The following is a 20,273-nucleotide window of genomic DNA, read 5'->3' as shown; positions in this document are numbered from 1 at the left end:
CCTGAGTGTTGGAATTATAGATGTCTGACGCAGACCTTTTTGTGTCAGGTTATCATGTCATGCTTTCTGTCCGAAGGGTACTTGTTACTGTTCTTGTGGGAAAAAGCTGGTAGAAAAGTCTTTGTCCTAAATGGGTAATTCCATTTTGGTTACAAAGTTAAGAATTTTGGAGATTACTGGCTTCTGAAACAGTATGTTTTGATTTAGCAGACATTTATATTTCTGCTTCTTTATCCTTTTGAAGGTCATCTGAATTCACTGGACATTTCTTTATGAAAGTTATTTTCTTTCCAGTTTACAGGCAACTTGGGTAGAATTTTAGTGACTTTGTCCTTAGATGGTTGTATCGTGTTGTATGGTGTCTCTCTGCATCTATTTGGCTCAGACATTCTCCATCCCCAGGAAATTGCCCGAGCCTCAGACTGACTTCGGATGTAACCCTCAAACCCTAGTTTAGGTTTGTGACTCTGTTCATTTTTGTGTATCAGGCACTAGCTTTCGGGTACCCCAGTGGTCCCACTGAGGGCAGAAGCCTGGTGCAGCACACAAGGTGTGTGGAGTCAAATGGACACCAAGTAAGACAGTGTGTTATCGCCCTGCTTGGAGGGCTTTGAAGCTGAGGGTTTGCTTCCCTGTTTGTTAGCTAGCGGCAGGTGACCCTCTACTCTCTTGACCTGTAAAGCAAGTAAGGTCGGGGAAGTGCTCTTAGGCCATCACTCCTTCCTAAATGCTGCATGCTACTTTGAGGGATGCACTACCGCCTTTAGCATACCAAGTCCTGCTCCCTGGGAGTTTTCAGCCAAGCGGAAGATGTGTAGAGAAAGTCTGACAGTGTGTACGATGCCGGCCATGATGACAGTTCTGCAGGGTCTGGAGACTCCCAGCTGTGGTCATCACAGCCAGCCTGGTGTGGTCCCTTATGCTTGGCATGTCCTGGATGCATTCATTAGTTCTGATCATCAGTCCTCCCCACACCCTGGCAGCTGGACCAGTCTGTCATCAGATGAAAGCAGGGAGGGGGTTGATCTAGGATATGAGCTCAGAACTCTTATGGTTTTTTTCCACTGATTGAATCTTTCCACTCCTATAGGGTGCTTGCATTCTCTAGCTTCTTCCTAGCTTGCTTGAAAGAGGAGAAGCTAAGGTTAGTAGGCTTCCAGGAGAGGTTGGGAACATTCTGTAAAGTACAAATGATGCAGTGGTCCCTGTTCATGGCCCTGTCTGCATTCAGTGTGCAGCATGCCTGCCCCTGAGCTTCGTGTGGCCAGAGAGCTGGCTGGCCCACGGTCTCTAACTATAGCTGATGGAGACTTTATCAGGGCCTCTGGACCTCGGTGTGCTTTGAATACGACTTCTGACCCTTCATCTGCTTTAACAGAGTGTGTGATATGTTACAGACTCCTTGAGGGATTTAAGTCCTCAGCTGCGTGCCTGTCCAGTGGGGACTGCTGCCTGCTTGCTGCGAGGGAACCAGGCGTTCGACGTTGGCCAGCCCAAGGAAGGGCTGAAGCTAGCAAGCAAGGACAGGTCAGTGTGCTGCCTCTTCAGTGGTTTGCATTTATTTCCCACAGTAGCTGATCTTTAGTGAGTGGCAGGTGCAGCCCTTGCCTACAGACTTGGGATGGGCCTGCACAATTGCTGCTTCACAGGTGTAAGATCTTCAGGCACTGCTGAATCACATCAGCTGGTTAGTTATTGCTCACTCCCTTTGTGATCCAGCCACCCTGGTCTCTCCCTTTCCCTCCTTCCCTTGCAGTATTTAAGACTGAATCCAGGGCCTTCTCATTGAACTGTATCTCCAACCCTTTCTTATTTTTATTTCGAGACAGGGTTTTGCTAGATTACTAAGTTGACCAGGTTGGGCAAACTTGTGATCCTTGTGCCTCAGCTTCCCTGAGTGCTGGGATTATAGGCATGTGGCACCACACCCAGCTTCAGCAGTCAAAATACCTCTTATGGTCTATTTTATAGCACATCCCTGTGTTGCTTCATGAGATCATACCTGCTTTAAGATGCTTCCTCAGGTTTTTCCTCCTCTGTCATCCATGAAGTTAATTTTGCATCCATAATTATCTGTTCTTTGGAGGTAAGAGATGGGAGGCAGTTTGCTGGTGACCTTCCAGGATTTCCTTCTGGCTGGGGCATGAAGGGCACCCCAGTTCCCAGCAGAGAGTGGTAATAAGTTATACACACCCTTGTATGGGCTTTATGTCTTGATTGTGCAGCCTTGTGGAGCACAGTGGAAGATTGTGGGACCTGGCAGGTATCTAGTTGCTTTTCTCTCATTGCTGAGACAAAATACCCGACACCCAAAATTAAGGAAGGAGAGGTTTATTTAGCTCACAGTTTGTGGAGGTTTCAGTCTGTAATCAGCTGGCTCCAAGGCAGGGTGGCTTGGTTCAGGGGCAGTAGTTCAAGGCAGCAGAAGACAAAAGCAACAAGAGTACAAGGGAGGAGGGAGCAAGCCTCTTTTCCTCCCTCATATTGTAAGCAGGCCACCTGCCCTTGGTTGGGTGTAGCACTCACACCATCTCTCTGCCCTACTCCTGCACAGGTTGAGGATGTTTACAAAGTGAGGGACCCTGGTCCCTGCCGAATCACTTAGTTAAACTTCTAAACTTTTCAAGTTGACGTGATAAACAACATTCTAGAGGAGTAAGGGCATGTCCTGTATACCCAGAATGTAGAACTGCTGACTTACTTAGGTAAGCTTCTAAACTGCTCAAGTTGACACAATGTATCAACCATAACAGCAGGGTTATGTTTTTCTCCAACATGTTATATATGACTACATCCTGAACATAGATCAGGGATTTTGATTTTTGCTCTGTATTATGGGCTTTTGGTGGACTCCTGGTTTTGCCTGGCTCTGTTCTGGAGCCAGTGGTGTGTATACAACCGGGGTGATTATAAGAATGATGTGCAATAATAGATTGCAGTTTTGCCCATAGAAAATACTAGCGCGTGACCTAAATTGGCTAATGTTGAGAATTTTCTGTATAAATTTGCACAGTTTGTCATAAGAAAGTAGCACAGATCAGTTGGCTGAAACAAGAGAATTTTTTCCCTCATAGTTTAAAGACCGGAAGTCCATGGTTAAGGTGTCAGCAGGGTTGGTTTCTCTGGCATCATTTCTCCTATCTTGTTAGACTGCTGTCTTTCTTCCTGTGTCCCAGCGCTCTCCTCCTCCTCTCTCCATGTCCTTGATTCCTCTTTGGATTGGGGCCCGCACATCCAACCTCGTTTTCACTTATTAACCTCTTTAAAGTCTCTGTCTCCGAATACATTCACAGCTGACATTTGTAAGGGGTCGGGTGTCACCATAGGATGGGGAGGGACAGTGTCCAGAGTGACAAACTGTTGATTCTGTCTCCTGAGTGGGCTGGCGAGGGTTTGGTGAAATGAGGGCACTGTGCAGAAGCTTGAGCTTGTCTGGTAGAAGAGGTAGGTCATCTGTTTTCCATAGTTCTGTTGCCATGCGTGGGATATGTGGGCACATTTTCTTGCGAGGACAGGAGCCCTCTAACCAGGGCTGGGCACTAGAGAAGCCCTGTCTGTGACTGCTGGGCAGGTGTGCTGGCTTGTCTTCAGGGTGAACAGTATCCAGAGTTGTTCTTAGAGAGCTGGGTATGGCAGCGCATGCTTGTAATGCCAGCACTCTGGGTGCCTATGACGGGTACTGCAACTTCAAGTCCACGCTGGGCACCTTAGGGATGGGGCTGGGGATGTAAATCAGTGCAGAAGCCCAGGGTTCAATCCTCAGCACTGGGGGAAGAAAATGGAAAAGATTGTGCCACCTTGTGGGCAAAAATGCACTTGACCTGCTTGGTTGTGCTCAGTTTTGGTTACAAAAAAATGTTTTTATTATTCAAACAGCTCTTCTAGTATTTTCTGTTTATATGTTAGTTTTATTTTGGTTTTAACAATAGTGCTCATTGAAGTTTACTTTTAAGTTTTTAAAATGGAAATGAAATAGTTATTTTATCGTCTAGCTCCTTGTATAGTTTGTTAGTTCTGTTACCTTCCCTCTGGGTGAATGTGCTGCCTGCTCAGGGCATGGCGTTAATTTAAGTGTAATTGGCACTTTTGAAACGCTCTTTCTCCCTGTGGATTCTGCAGACTTGTCCTGACTTACGTGAAAGAAGGGGCAGAAAAACCAGACTTCTGTGATGGTCATAACCCTGCGGTAACGATAACATTTGTGTGTCCCTCTGAGCGGAGAGAGGTGAGTGGCTTGTCACAAGGTGAATTTAAGCTGTGAAGCTCTGCCCCAATTACCTAAGTGACCACCCATCTGGGTTTGGGGCAGGCAGGCTGGTGCAGGGAGGGGCGAACCATCGAAAGAGGTCTTGGGCTGCAGACCAGGAAGGGAGATGCCAGGATCGATACAGCTTCTTGGAGAGCCCCTGGCTGTGCCCTGTGGCTCTGTGCAGAGGGGAGTGTGTCACCCCAGCTGGGAGAGGCTTGTATGGTCATTGTGGGATGTTGGGATATTTTGTTCTAGTTTGTCTTTGAGTGGATCATGAAGAGATACAGTAGCATCTCGGTTCACGAGTTGAACTCTTTCCAGAATTCTGGTCACAAACCAAGTTGGATAAGAACCAAATCAAATTTCCCTGTAAGGTCAACATTGAACCAATTCGGTTTCTGAACAGAACTGTGGGAAGAATTAAGTTCATGTGTTGGGTATACGTGCTGCCAAAGCAAGCACATCAAGTTCGTGCACTGAGGTACCACTGTTTTTTTTTTTTTAAGACAGGGTCTCGCTTTGTACTTCAGGCGGGCCTTGAACTCACTGTGAAGTCCAGGCTGGCCTCAAACTTGTGGAGATCCTCCTGCCTCAGCCTCCAGAGTACTGAGATTAGAGGTGTACACAATCACACCTGGCTCTGTTGGGTTGACTTTAACAAAATAGTTGAAAAACTATAGGTATAACCTCAAGCCTGGGATTTCTTACAGGGGTGTTTCATTGCCTTTATCTTCTCTAATTTGTACCCCACAGCCCTGCCCTGCCTGTAGTCCCTCTTCAGAGGCAGATTTATCACTCTGTCCTCCTGCTGCTTTTTATTTTTGTGATACTAGAGATCTAACTCAGGGTCTGTGCATGTGAGGTGGGTGCCATACCACATGCCCAGTCCCCTCTGGTTGTTTTCCAAATCTTTTTTTTTTCCTCACTATATAGTTTAGGCTGGCCTTGAACTCACTGTGTAGACCAAGGAGGCCTTGAATTTGTGGCAATCCTGCCTTGGCCTCCAGAGTGCTGGAATTACAGGCCTGTACCACCTCAACCCGGCTTGTTTTCTACGTCTGTAGCACACTTAAAAACTCCGTGAGGGCTGAGTCTTACTTGCCTTGAGCCCTCCTTGTACAGCAGCCTGTGTGTAAGTTGGTTTGTAGTAGAAGTGGCTGGGCAGGGAGCTGGATGCCAGTGGGAAGGAGTCCTGCCCTGGGAGAAGGGGCCAGGCCTTATCTTCGTTTCTTCCATTCTAATAAGGAGGGCCTGAATTCTTTCGCCAGAAAACCACACTCTCCTTCCCCGAAACAAATGTGGAATTTGCTCTGGTTTCAGGCTGGCCCCTGGCCTGTTTGATATATGTGGACCTGGACACCAATTGAGTCCAAATTCAGCTTCCCAGACTTCACTTCCCAGCCTCCCGTGTCCTTGTGATGTCAGCCTAATGAGACCTTGCTGTCTGGAGCTAGTTCTGAATCGAATGCGGAGGAATATTTAATTATACCTTACAGTTGTACCTATTGAAGTCTTTTGTATTAACATCTTGGTACTGTTCTTTTTTTTCTTTCTTTCTTTAGTTTTCCCATTTGTTTGTTCTGTGTTTGCTAATAATCATTTTACACCAAGTTACAAGAATTGGGCTGGGTGTGGTAGTGCACGCCTGTAATCCCAGCACTTAGGAGGCTGAGGCAAGAGGATCACTGTGAGTTTGAGGCTAGCCTGGACTACAAAGTGAGTTCAAGACCAGCCTGAAGTACATAGCAAAGCTCTGTTTCAAAAAGACAAAAATAAAGAATTAAAAATAAAAGAATTGAGAGTTTCTCTCTTTTTTCCTCCAAAGGGTTTGAATCATTTCTTGGTGTTTGGAGAGGAGGCTGATGTATTATTCCTGAGGGGGAAGGTTCTGTTTCCAGCAGAACTGTTTTTGGCCAGAGCTTGTGGTACGCATGCCTGGATATGGCAGTACTTACAGGGTTTATTTAAGCATCTCTGTTGGCTTGTTGAATGCTTTTGGCAGCTGATATTTAGTAGACATTGGCTTGTCTCTAGTTCTTCTAAAAAAGGCTTCATTCAGTTCACACCCTGTAAAGTCTACCCATTTAAGTGGGATTGAGTGTTTGTACTGAGCTGTGCCACCTTCACCACGCTTCCGTTATCCCAAAGAGAAACCTGTGCCCACCGGCAGTCACAGTCCGTGGCCACTTTGTCCTGGCAGCTACATAACCTTGAGTCTACTGTCTGTCTCTGTGGCTTTGCCTCTTACAAATCCTTACTTAAGTGTAGCCTACTATATTGGCTTCTGGTGCTAGGTTCTTTCACTTAGGATATGGCTGTGTGTCACTTTGTGGGAGACACACGCACTGAGCTCAGGAACAGCATCAGTTTTGAGTCAGACGTGTGTGTGTGTGTGTGTGTGTGTGTGTGTGTGTGTAGAGTCTGTAGTCTGTAGCTGTGTGTCTTACTCATCGTGTGACCTGCTGTAAACCTGGCATTGGTATTGTGACTGACCTGTAGTGGAGCTCAGTAAATACAGAATTGACAGTGCCATAAGCCCCTAGGCAACTCTTCCTGGTGAGGTATTTCTTCCAAAGAAGGTTAAAAAGAAGTGATGGCTCTCTAGGGAGCCTGGATGTCATCAGAACCCTCCATAGTTCACACTGAAGATGTGTGTAGGTGTCCCTAGTTGTGAAGGGAGAATAGCGGATGTCTTAGTCACTTTTTTTGGTCACTGATACAAAATACCCAGTGCCCACAAGTTAAAGGAGGGGTGGTTTATTTTGGCTCACACTTATAGTCCGTGGTTGGCTGACTGTAGTACTGGAGTAGCAGAGGAAAGCTCTTACCTTATGGCAACCAGGAAGCAGAGAGAGAAGGGAAGAGCTTAGGGGAGATTGTACTCTTCCAGGTCAGGTCCTAGTGAGTGCTTCTAACCGGGACCACCTCCTAACAGCAAGTTAGCTTTAGTGCCCTATGGTCCAGTGACCGTCCAAAAGCCCTGCACGTGAACATGTGAGGATCTTGGGGAACATCTAGATAGAAACCATAATGGTGGCAAAATCTGGACTTGTGTTTGGGTGGTACCTGTGTCTTCCCAACCCTGTAGATTTGAATACGGGTGCAGCGGTGCCAGTCCCCTTTGTCAGCCTTAGAAAGGGCCTGTAGACCATCTCCCTGCATGCATACAGCTGTTTACTTGATGTTGGCCATACACCCCTGATCACGCCTTGCTGCTTGCCAAGGTTATAGTGATTCTCAGGTGATACTGAGTTCAGTGTGGGTCTGTGGGCTGACGCTTGAGTGCACTGTGAAGGTGATCAGAAAGGGAGTGCAGTTACAAGTCAGTGGTGTTGCTATAAGTTGAATACAAAAAAAAAGTTAAAAACAGATTAAAAAAAGTAAAAGTAGATGGAGGTGTTATATAGCATACATCAAAATGCATGATGGGGAATTATGATTCAAATATCCGGAACAGAAAAATGTAAAAACCCAACACCCACGGAGCTTTTCAAAAGCACGGAAAATCTGCATTTAATATGCATTGAAAACTTTCTTTTACCCCTTCTCCATTGTTCCCAATAGGGCACTCTCCCCAAGCTCACTGCCAAGTCCAATTGCCGCTATGAAGTTGAATGGATCACCGAGTACGCCTGCCACAGGGACTACCTGGAGAGCAGCACCTGTGCCCTGAGCAGCAGGCAGCATGACATCACTGTTGACCTCAGACCTCTTACCCAGGCTGGAGGTGAGCAGGTGCCTGTGGTTGGTGCGGCTTTTGGTGCTACTTAGGAAGAAGGGGAGGGCAGGGAGCTAGGTGGCCCAGGGAGTTGAGGGTACTGCCTCAGGCTCCGCTGGGCTGGATTTGGAAGTGGGATCTGTGTTGGACTGCTGGAATACTTCACTTTGGGACAGTTGTCATTGCAAACAGCCCTTCTTGGTTATTCCCTTCTGTAGGGTCCTATACTTCCGATGGAAAAGAATATGTATTTTATTTAAATGTCTGTGGAGAGGCTAAGTCCCCGTCCTGTAATAGGAAAGAGGCTGCAGTTTGTCAAGTAAAGAAGACTGACTCTACTCAAGTCAAGATAGCGGGAAGGCCACAGAACCAGACACTCCGGTGAGTCAGCGGCCCCCGTGTGTGCGTGCACATGTGCACACACGTGGCTGTCAAATGCATTGTGTGTGTGCTCATGAGACATCATTCAGTCCAGGCCCCTTCCTCCTCCCACTTTGCCCAAGTGCAAGAAAGTCAGCAAAACCAGCACTCTGTAATTTAGGCCTGTTACCATTTGTCATTTAGCAGCTGGGTGCTTTTCCTGACTTTACAGTAAAAGTGCATCGTTAGAACTGTTTGTCTTGTAAATCTGTTGTGTGTGAGGAACTGTAGTGTAGGAAATTTACTTAACTAGTTTACAGTTAGCATCTGTATTTAAAAATTTATGTTTTTGACTTCTCTGGTAGTTTGAGGATTATAAGCAGCTGAACAGATGATTTCTACCTTTCTTTTGACCTATTTAGTGCATTCTTGCAGTGGGTACTATCACTAAAGCATGTTAAGGCAGTTTTGTGAAATAAGTCTTGTTCAGAGTCCTTCAGGTAAGACTATACTTACGGCGGTGACTAAAAAAATCTGCCTGATCCTTGGGCTTTATTTATTTTGTATGAAATCTAAAAGTGAGAGCAAGAGAAGTCTTTGTACTTGCAGCAAAACCTGTCAGCATTTTCCTGCAGCCCATTGTTATTTGAAGCCTGTGCAGTTGGAGCTCATTTTCTAGGATGTTTCCCCCAGCTGGCTGGAGAGCTCGCTGTTTTATGTCAGTCATGATTTGTTGATGGCATGCAAAAGGCTAAATGTAGCAATTTTTAAAAATTCAAGTTTGTTTCTTGGTTCTATAAAACACATTTGCATATTCACAAAACTCTAGGTACTCTGATGGAGACCTCACCTTGATCTATTTTGGAGGTGAGGAGTGCAGCTCAGGCTTCCAGCGGATGAGTGTCATCAACTTTGAGTGTAATAAAACTGCAGGTGAGTGTGCAGGGGCTCAGCCCCTACTTTTTCGCATCAGAGGACGTGCATGTATGTGTGTATGTGTGTGTGCATGCACACACAGGCGCATGCATCTTCTTTTGGAAGTAGAACACTCAGTAGAGCACTCAGATACCTTCCTTTGGACCTGGCCACTTCTGTCCCCAGACTGGGTTGGAGTAATATCTTCCCTGCCCCAACAACACATACGTCCTGTTTCTGTTTTACTCTGCTCTCTGTGTTTGTCTTGGGGACAGGCCCAGCCCTGAGCTTGCTGAGAGAAAGTTTCTGCCCTCCATTCTGGGGTGCACACACTGCAGCCGGGACAGCCCCAGCGAGGTGGAGGCACTCACCAGCCTCAAGTGGGTGTCTCTTCTTTCCCATCATGAGTTACAAGATAACCCTTTTTGCAGAATAGTGACCCTGAGGTGGAGTTTGGGTGTGAGGATTGCAGAATGCCACTGGGCAAGTTTTGGCAGAAGGTGTGGCTTCTCCAGGTTGTTATAAGAAGCAGTCTTGAGTTACTGTGCTGCCTTGCATGTCTTGAAGATTTCAGTCACATTTGGCTCCTGAGAGAGGTGATGGGATTGCAGAAGCAGCAGCACCTATCCCGTCTGTGGACTGGTTGCCGTTCTCCATGTTTCCCCATGGCTGTCCCACCTTTGCAGTGAGCTCTCAGTCTGGGGCCAGCCTGGTTTCCAGCCTGGTCTGTGTGCCTGACCTGGCCACACGTGGCTGCCCCACCCTGAAGATGGGTCTTTCTGTCTCCTTCTCTGCTGTGTGTGTTTCCGTGGCAGTGTGCTCGTGGGGCCTGTTCCTACGTGATTCACTCTAGGATCTTGAAGAGGCACCTGTGCAGGAAGCTCAGCTGTGCCTGGAGAAGGTGGGATTAATTGTAGTGCTGAACTCTCATAAACTTGCTAGCAGACAGGCAAAGAATGAGCCAAGGTGATATAGCAGGGATGGCTCTTTGTCACATATGCAGGCCAACAGAGCTCTTGCATACTGTCATTTGGAGGCTCTACTGTGGCATTCAGCCCTCTTTGTCCTGTGCATGGCTCTGCTACGCCCTTGGATTCTACTTCTTACCACTCATGTTTACAGGCATTTTTAGTGCCTGGTAACAAATGACCTTTGGGGATACACAGTTGAGAAGCCAAGAGAAAGGAGGGCTCCATTGAAGTGCAGGGTGTTGTAGTCAGGATCAAGCTCCTGCCAAGTGCCACCACCTTGCCTTTCACTGAGGTCCTGAAGCCAGCGTGGGCTGTTTCTGGGCCAGCCATGCGTCAGGCTTCTCAGAGGAGGAGGGACTGCTTCAGCTGCAGGATGAGGAGTGACAAGCCAGGGGCCCGAGTTGGCCCTGGGACCTGAGGCCTGGGACTCAGGGTCTTCACAGGCAGGAACTTGGGTGCAGGGTGGTAGCTGCATGCTGATGTGGGCCTGGAGAGGCAAGGGAGGCCTGCATGCCATGTCCTGCGGGGAGCTGGCTCCATCTAGATGCAGTGTGAGGTCCAGGGCATCTCAGAAAGGCTGGATGTATCTCTGATGTATATGATGAGGAGTCACAGTTGCTTTGTGCGTGCCCTGCCCCTCCTCAGGTTCGTCATCTCTATTCTTCAACTTCGTCAGTTCTGCACCCATTGTAAGGATTCCACCTCTGAATTCTCATCCCCACTCCCTCTGCTCTGTGTCCCCAGTGTCTGGGGAATGCAGCCTACTTCTTTATCCCTGTCCCAGCTGTTAGGCCCTCGGCCTGGGTCTTGGCCCTCATGAACTGTCCTGTCCCCTGCCAGCCTGGGCTGCTGCACTGCCAGTCAGCCTCTTTCGTCGGAGTCTCCTGATCTTGTCACGTCTCCTGTGTTGCTGCTCTGTTCAAAGTTTTCTTATCTTTTTTTTTTTTTTGGTACCGGAAATTGAACTCAGGACTTTGCGCTTGCCAGGCAGGCACTTGTGCCACTGAGCCATATCTCGGCCTCAAGACTTTTATTGATGCCTGAGCCGAGGTCTTTGAACATGTGCCCCCTCACTTCTGGGTGCTGGGAGGTGAGAGTGAAGACCCCAGGAGAGGCAGACAGGCTGAGGGAGGTGAGGAGGGATGTAAGCACAGCTCAGAGGAGAGACTGTGTGCCGTGAGGAGCTGACCCTGGAAAGTGAAGGTTGAATGAATTGGGCTGCAAACAAATGCCAAAGGCTGTTTCTTTCCCTTTTCTCTATTGTATTATAAAAGTTTTCAAATGTAAGGGTGGACTGTATTACAGTGGAGGCATATGTGCTGATCACTCTGCCAGATTTGCCTCATTAAAAACATCCCCTCCACATTTTTTATTCGTGCGTATTAGTCATACAGATTGATGGGTTTCATTCTGGCAGATCTGTGTATGTGCATACCTTAATCACCCTTCCATGCCCTTCAGTTTGCTTCTTACGAACCCAAGGAAATGGGTGGGTTTGAATCCCCCAGTCCCAGTGCCCAGTAAGGACATTTCATTCTGTGACCTGAATACCATTGGCAGACCTGATACAATGAACACATCCCTGGTACCAAAAAAAAAAAAGAAAATCAATGTTTTACAAGGTTGTCATAAGGAGCCTGCACAGAGAGGTATTAGGTGCTTGGGTAGTGAGTTTTAAGACTCCTCTTGGGCATTATAAAGTATTTACAATTCCTTCCCAATCTGTGATTCAGTATGCCATATTTTTGAGCATGCTATCACTCTAAAGTTATTTCATTCAAATTTGAATAGAAGTTTTAGGTAAAATCCTTTGGTGCAGTCTGTTTTTATTGGGGACGTGAAATGTATTTTTGGATACAAGTGGGTGTTAATTGGCTGTGTCATGCAGGCTGGTATGTTTTATAGTTCAAGTTGGACTTCTAGGAATTACTTATGCTTATGAATCGAAGGTTCATGCATTTTCAAGACACAGAGATGCATAGATTTATTCTTTTAGCCATGATATTGTTTATCATTGGTGTTAGTCACTTACATCTAGTTTGCTGTAAGATGATGCCATGGTGATTCTGTCAAATGAGGCTAACAGGTAATTTTTTTGAGAAGAGTAAACAAATAAAACTATTCACAAGTTTAAGTGGCTCAGTAGGTTAAGATACATTTCTTTTAGATTAGTGCAAATTGTTGGGGACAGGACTGGAAGTGAGGCCTCTGCTTCATGGGGCCTGACGACCTGTGCTCTTTCTGTCTTGTATTGCTATCTTCTAAACTCTGCAGAATGGGAGCAGCATTTTCTTTTCTTTCAGTGATCCAGAGTGAAGTCAGTTGGCCCAACCTGACAGGCAGGAGACCTGGCAAATGGAGCTTACTGCGTACTTTGAGGAAAACGAAGGAGTTTGGCATCGTTGCCACAGACTAATGGAAGAGTGACTGTAGAGCACTGTTAGTTTTGTTGGGAGAGTTCTCTTCCCACTGGAGGTGGAAGCCAGACACTGTTAGGGAGCAAACCAGAGCCTGGGGAGTCAGGCTAGCACCTGGAGTCTGTGCATGAGGGAGAGGTGAACAGCTCTTGTTGCTGGGTGGACAGGAGTGACTCCCTGCAGGGTGAGTGATCACTGGAGGCTTAGCTGTAGTTTCGGTAAGGAACATTTGTAGAGGGAGTCCTAGCCTAAAAGTGTGTGAAAATGTCTTGAGGAATTAAATGAGCGTATAGAGGAGATGAAGCCCAGTGGTTGTTTCAGATCCCTGAGGATCATTGGTTTCAGGTGATAAAACCAGCTCAAAAGTAGCCTAAAGCCGGCTGCATGGTGCGTGCTGTAATCTCAGTGACTTGGGAGGGTGAGAGGCAGGAGGGTCGGAAGTTTGAGGCCAGCCTGGGCAATTGAGCAAGACCCTGTCTCACAGTAAGACAAGGAAAAGGGCTGAGGGTATGGCTCAGCACTCCCTGGGTTCAATCCTTTGCACAGGTGTATAAACCAGGACTCTGAGAAGCTGGGGCAGGACAATTGCAAGTTTCAGCCCAGCCTGAGCAACTTAGTTAGACCATATCTTTAAAAAAAAATAATGAAGGGCTGGAGATGTAGCTTATCTGGTAAAAGAAACACAGTGAATGTTTCAAAAAAAAGTCTTCCAAATAGTAGGCTTAAGCTGCAGATCCAGTAGGACTAAACCAAATTATATGGCCACGTTAGAAACAGGAAAGTGAATGTTGTGGCTGTTGAACTAGGCACACATAGGCAAGAGGGTCCTACTTGAGAGTGGCCTCTGGGTCATGGACTGTGCCTGGGAAAGGAAGGTAGGGGTCATGCTTTCTTGAAGAGAATGGCTTCAGGTAATTATTAAATACAGAACCAAACAATTCATCAACAAAAACACAGGAGGAAAAAAAAATGCATACGTACGTGAGCCGGGGAAAAAAAGAAGAAAAGTAGTCCCACAGTAGAGTGCGAGGTCCTGTTCTATGGTTATGAGCTTGAGCCTGGGGCTCTACCAGTGGGATTTAACTCTGGCTCCCCTTCTTTGTAGCTGTGAAACCATAGGAGACCTTTAGCTAGGCACCTGGCTCAGGCTGTGCTCATTAGAGGTTAGCTGCCGTTGCTGGCATTATACTCACCTAAAGATAATAGCATCCAAAATTTAATAGAAATGAGAATCCAAACCTTATGACCTCAGAGAGGCAGGCTGATCATGTGGGAGCCTCAGGCAAGGATTATGAAACCATCAGGGGTACAGAAAGAGGAGGTTTATACCAGCTGCCTATCAGTGGGAAAGGTGAGGGACAGGATTTCCAGTAGGCAGGCTCAGCAGTGTCTGTGAAGCCCAGGGCATATGGGGTAGGGAAGTGGCCCATGAAGAGTGGATTTTCAGACGAGAGCTGAGGTGTCTTGACTGATGGGTAGGAAACTGGTGTGGGTGTGGGAGGAGGTATCTGCTGATTCCAGGTGGCTGTCATAGACAGTGTCACATATTGGCAGGTCACAGACTTTGGTAGTGTTGGAGGGGTGCCTTGAGCTTAATGGGGTTGAGGTGGACTCAGAACACTTCTTCCATTGGAGCCACCACAGGTGTTCTCAGTTCTTTTGCTTCCATTGTAGGGAAGAGTCCCAGGGAACTCACGATGCACACAGTTTTGTCGTTAGTCAGTGGGGCGCTCTGGGGACCAGAGCTCTGGGCTCTGTCTTGCTTTCTGAGCACCCCCTTGTGTGTTGAAGGTTGATAGCAGCCCCGCCTTGTCACCAGCACATGTGTCGATAGTCTCTGCTTTTCCCTGACGGTGTTGTGCACAGCTTTCTGTGATGTCTTCTTGATGCTGCTCTACCACGATGGGGAGGGTTTATCTTGAGTGAAGCTTTGTAGGGACTCATGGGTCTCTCGGTGTACCGGTGTACCCTGGAAGGAGCAGTGTACCACAGGGAGGAATGGCAGCAGGAATGAGGAAGAGATAGACAAGAGACAAAAGCTGGGTCAGGTGGAGGCCTCTTTACCGGGTGGGTAAGAGGGCTTAACAACAACAGTAGGGGTGTTTATTTATACCTTTGCAAAGTTAGTATCATGAGGCACAAGGTTGCCTAGTGACGAATGACTAGGTTGTCCAGGCAGGATGCTTTTCTCTAGACTGGGGTATCTGGCTCTGTCCTGCCCTCTCACATGACCAATTTCCAGCTTCAGCCACTCCCAACAAAGCTTTGTAGATGGCACTGTAATCCCCAAGTTCTCTACAGAGTCTGCCCTCGAGTGTTGAAGCAGGAGAGTCCCCTTGTCCTGGTGACTGTTCCTTGCTCCTGAGCTGCTCCTCGGTCATAGCTTTGTAGTGATTATATGTTCTCCTCTCACACCGTGCAGGGAATGATGGGAAAGGAGAACCTGTGTTCACAGGGGAGGTAGATTGCACCTACTTCTTCACGTGGGACACGAAGTATGCCTGTGTCAAGGAGAAGGAAGACCTCCTCTGTGGTGTCAGTGATGGGATGAAGCGCTACGACCTGTCCACCCTGGCTCGCCACTCAGGTAGCCCACAGACCTCCGTTCCTGGGTCAGCTGTCCCTGAATACTGAATCACCTGCATTTGAGACCAGCATTTTCATTTTCAAGCTTGGTTACTTTGGGCTCATTTTACCAGAGTTTAATGAGAACCACCGGTGCCTAGTGTGTGTCAGACCTCATGCTTTCTGTTTCGAGGCTTGGAAAGTTCCCACTCCAGCCACGTGACTGTGCCCAGGCGAGGCCCTGGCCCTACATGCATCGTCCTGCATGGTTTCTGTAGGTTGTGGGCCTCACAGTGCGGTATTCTTTCCAAACCCTGCGCCAGTCAGCCAGTCAGCACCAGCCGAGGGCCTTTTGCCTTCTGCCTACCACATCCTGTTCTCCATTTGCAAAAGGATCACTTTGCATAAGAATGTACTTTCCTAACTCTCTGTCTTTCTCCATACAAAGCTCAAATTTGTCCCTAATCCCTTCTTCTGGGATGGTCTGCTTATCATGGCTGCCCCTTATTCCTTTCTTTGCTGTTAAGTCCTCATGTACCCTCACAACCTTCTGCTGATTATTGATGGTCCTGCTCACTCTAGAAGTGTGAGCCTTTGGATTCAGTCATCATACACATCTGCTTACTTTTGGGGATACCAGACCTTCTGTCCTGTCCTTGATCTTCATGCATGAACAAGACTGTAGTCCCCTCTGCCTCCCATACTGGGGATTGAACCCATGGCCTATGCATTGAGCTATGCCTCCAGCCCTTTTTAAAATTTTGAAACATGGTCTTGCTGAATTGCCAAGTTGCCTAGGCTGGGCTCAAACTTGCAATCCACCTCCCTCAGCTTCCCAGAGCCTGGGATTATAGACATGCTCCAGTCACTGGGCGTGGCCTCAGTGGCATGCTATTCTGTAGGCCTGGCACACCATTAGGCTTCTGATTCAGTCCCAGTCTCTGATTTCTTTTGGTGGGGCTTAGGAAAAGTATGCTGTCTAATTCTGTATCCTCTGGTAAGCCTGTTCTTCTGCAGACACGTTGGGTGTGGCTGGCTTTATGTCACATTCAGTGAGAAAGCCGCAGCTGTGAATTTCTGTGCCCTCAGCCTTCCTGGGTTGGGTTTTGGAAATGGGAATGCTGGTGTTCTTTGTCCAAGTCTCGGGCTCTTGACCTTTGGCTTAGTCACCATTTGTATGACCCTGAGGGAATGAGCTGATTGCCTTTGGTTAAAGAAACTTTTTTTCTGGTTACAGAATCAGAACAAAATTGGGAAGCAGTGGATGGCAGCCAGACAGGAGCAGAAAAGAAGCATTTCTTCATTAACATCTGTCACAGGGTGCTGCGGGTGGGCGGGGCCGTAAGCTGTCCTGAGGATGCTGCTGTGTGCACTGTGGGTGAGTGGTGCCAGTGGGAAGATTTGGGTGAGCGGAACCCAGCTGCTTCCTGTATGGGGTGACATAGAAAATCCTCTTGTGGCTCATCTCAGCTTCCCCTTCTTGGGTGTCACATAGGAAGATGGTAAGAAACAGTTCTAATGACATAAATGTTGGTGCTCTGGAACCCTGATTGTGACTGGAGCAGCCTGATGTTGGTTGAAGCCTTATCTGGGGATGGAATCACACTGGGAAATACGTGACCCCCCCCAAGTGGTCGATGGTGGCTGTGAGCTTGCTGCCTGGTGCAGGCTGGTCTTGTACTCATGGCCCTGCTGCCTCAGCCTCCTGAATGTTGGGACTGTAGGTGTGGCCACTGCCCAACAGCCCTCTTTTTTTTTTTTTTTCAATTTAATTCGACTTGAAGAATAGCTCTGGCATTACTTAGTGTTAAACACAACTTGTGTTTGTGATTTTTTTCTTTTTAAAAGAATTTTACTGCCTAAATATGTTCAAAAGTATGGCTTGGGGAAGAGCCCCCAGTGTGCTGTCCTTCTGCTGTCCCTGTGTGGTCCTGTGGTTGTCACGAGACTTTTCACTCTGACAGAGGCTCAGCATGTCATACAGAGTGCATCTTGATAGCACCAGGTGACAAGCCCAATGCAGATCTGTTCTAAACATTCCATAAGGAGCTGTGCGTCTCAGTAGGATTAAAGGAATTATCTCTGTTCAGAGTCAGTGATGTGTCTTTGAAAACAGAGGCAGTTATTTCCATGTCTTAGGAAAGATTTGGAGAAGGCCGTGCTCTACCTGCTGGGCCTCAGCTGAATACTAGCATTTTGTTGTCTGAATCATGGTTTCTTCCTTTCCCTTTCCCCTTTCCCTTTCCCCTTCCCCTTCCCCTTCCCTTCCCTTTCCCCTCCCTCTGTCCCTCCCTGTCCCTGTCCCTTTCTCTGTCCCTTTCCCTTTTGTTTCCCTTTCTGATAAGGCTGAGAAGCAAACTGAGGGCCTCTGCATGTTAGGCAAGCGCTCTACCTCTGAGCTGTACCTCCAGCCCAGCATCACGATCATTTTTCACTATGTCTTCTCTTCCTTTCTCTTTCTCTTTTCCAGATAAGACGGGAAGTAAAAGTCTGGGAAAATTTATCTCTTCTCCCACAAAAGAGAAAGGAAACATTCAACTCTCCTACTCAGATGGTAGTGATTGTGGTGCTGACAAGAAAATAACAACTAATATCACACTCATGTGCAAGCCAGGTAAATACTTAATTTCTCTTTTGTTTTTGAGGAAGGGTCTTGTTATGTAGCCCAGGCTGGCCTCAAACTCACTGCAATCCTCCTGCCTCAGCCTCTCGAGTGTTAGGGTTACAGGTGTGCATCGCCATGCCTGGCTAATTTAAAAAAATATGTATTAGTACATATATTGTCTTGGTTACTTTTCTCTCATTGCTGAGACAAAATACCTGACACCCAAAATTAAGGAAGGAAAGGTTTATTTAGCTCACAGTTTGTGGGAGTTTCAGTCTATACCTGGCTGGCTCCAAGGCAGAGTGGCACATGGCAGAGGGCAACTGTTCATGGGGGTGGAAGACAGGGAAAGCAATAAGAGCAAAAAGGGAGGAGCCCTTACATTGTCTGCAAACTATCCACCCCAAGGCAGGTGTAGCACTCACATCCATAATTCCATCATTGGACCATGCATCAATCATAACCTCTAGAAGCCCACCCCATGACTGCATGAGGCTTTAGAGGGAGACCCAGAACCAAACCATAACATGCATGCAGTACATAATGATTACAGGTAAACATTTAAAAACAAAAGGAATGTTTTAGTAGCATTTGTCAGAGGTGCATTGGCTTTTTTCTTTTCTCTTCCTCATGAGCCTCTGTGGAGGGTTGAATGAGAGTGGTGATGCTGAGCCCTTCCCTTCTGCAGTCTCGGGATGAGGGGGTGGGTCTGCGGGGTTTCAGCCCAGAAATGAAGCCATATGGTGTCAACAGACAGTTGTGTTGTCCTTTTCCAAGTGAGTCTTGAGTCTCTACATGGTGTCCTGTTCCTTAGGATGATTACAGGGTCAGGGATGTAGGTGCTGAGCTCCCTCCAAAGAGGGAGAATACATAAATGATTTAAGAAGATTACTCATGTTCTCATTTTAAACATAGCATTTGTTTTAACTTCCCTGCTGAATCAAGATCTTCATATATTCATATATTTTAAAAAAAGATTTTCTTGAGACATGGTCTCATTGTGTAGCCCAGGCTGGCCTTGAGCTCTCAGTAATACTCCTGCCTCAGCCTCCTTAGTGCTGGAATTACAGGCATGTGCCACCATAACTGGCTATTCATACATTTTAATGTTTCTCCACATAATTTATTTTGTGGACATTGTTCAGTGTTGTATGGTTCTATTTACAAGTTTTAGGGATTTCTTTGTTGGCATAGTGTGGTTTTACTATTTTTAAGCATTTTCCAAGTTGCTAGATTAATAGCACATTTCCAGTATTAGAAGTTGTGATGTACATATCCTCCCTATACCTCCTACTGACATCTTTCATTTGGACAAATTCTCCACTGTGGGAGAAAATCAAAGACTAGGGCTATTTTTTTCTCATTTTATTGTGGTAAAATATGTATAACAACATTTACTGTTTTAATCATATTTAGAAATTGGTGGCAAAATATGCACAACCTCAGATTTGCCCTGCTAACCATGTCCAGGTGTTCCACTTGGTGTACTGTCCAGGTGTTCCACTTGGTGTACTGTGCACAGTCACATGGTTTGCATCCACCATCTCTATCTAGAACTTTTCCGTTGGCCCAGACAGAGAGGCTCACTGCCACTAAACTGTAACTCTCCATCCCTGGGCTCCCGCCTCTGGCAGCCACTGCTCCACTTTGTCTCTCTGCATTTGGCTATTCTAGATACCTCATGAGTCAAGTCATACGGTATTTTAGGACCAATTTTTGACCTTGAAAGTGCTATTCCTCATTTCCTACAGTCCCTTCCAAGTCTATGTTGAATAGAACACGAAGGGAAGATTTTCAGAACAAATGGATCAGTGATTGATTTTTTTTTTTCCTCCTTACCAGGTGACCTAGAAAGTGCTCCCGTGTTGAGGACTTCTGCGGACAGCGGCTGCTTCTATGAGTTTGAGTGGCACACAGCTGCTGCCTGTGTGCTGTCGAGGACAGAAGGAGAAAATTGCACGGTCTTTGATTCCCAGGCGGGTGTGTATCTGAACGGTGTTTCTGTTGTTCACCGTGATGTGGAACCACTTAGGCCTTTTTCCTAAACATTATGTTTTGGAGGTAACCTGCTTCCAGATTTCATTAATGCCATTTGAGCAAAATCCTGACTTTCTGATGTTTGGGGCATGAGTTATTGAAGAGACCTTCTTCAGTTCATGCTGGAGCTGGGTTTGGTGTATGCAGCATTTGGGGACACAAGGGACTGACTTGTGTTGGCAAAACACTCATGCCCAGAGGAAACGTCTCCTGGGACATGCTCTAGGAAGGTCTCTGGACCATGGTCATCCTGCCTGGATATACTGGTAGTTTATCAGACTAGCAGTTACAGGCATTGTATAGGGCTGTAAAAAGGGATGTGCGGTAAAAACGGATGGGATGGTATTCATTTTGTGTCCAAGGAAAATGGTGGTAGGTGCAGGGCTGGTACCCTGAGGGGAAGTGTTCCCTCTGCCCCTTGAGCTTCTTCCAGCCC

At 46.9% G+C, this 20,273-nt stretch overlaps 1 protein-coding gene across 1 annotated transcript in view; it reads left to right on the top strand.

Moving 5' to 3' along the window:
- Nucleotides 1-20,273, top strand: part of Igf2r (insulin-like growth factor 2 receptor) — a gene marked incomplete in the record, with an annotated part of 119,845 nt that overhangs the window by 38,121 nt on the left and 61,451 nt on the right. Inside the window, 9 exon segments of the mRNA XM_013517350.1 lie at nucleotides 1,398-1,527; nucleotides 4,120-4,225; nucleotides 7,814-7,976; nucleotides 8,186-8,348; nucleotides 9,157-9,260; nucleotides 15,053-15,217; nucleotides 16,433-16,573; nucleotides 17,666-17,809; nucleotides 19,643-19,780. Of these exon segments, the coding sequence (XP_013372804.1) occupies nucleotides 1,398-1,527; nucleotides 4,120-4,225; nucleotides 7,814-7,976; nucleotides 8,186-8,348; nucleotides 9,157-9,260; nucleotides 15,053-15,217; nucleotides 16,433-16,573; nucleotides 17,666-17,809; nucleotides 19,643-19,780 (1,254 nt within the window).

This window comes from Chinchilla lanigera, unplaced genomic scaffold (assembly GCF_000276665.1).
Source record: "Chinchilla lanigera isolate Chin_1 unplaced genomic scaffold, ChiLan1.0 scaffold00038, whole genome shotgun sequence".
NCBI lineage: Eukaryota > Metazoa > Chordata > Mammalia > Rodentia > Chinchillidae > Chinchilla > Chinchilla lanigera.
The sequence above is the reverse complement of the archived record's forward strand: the minus strand, read 5'-3'. Positions and strand labels throughout refer to the sequence as shown.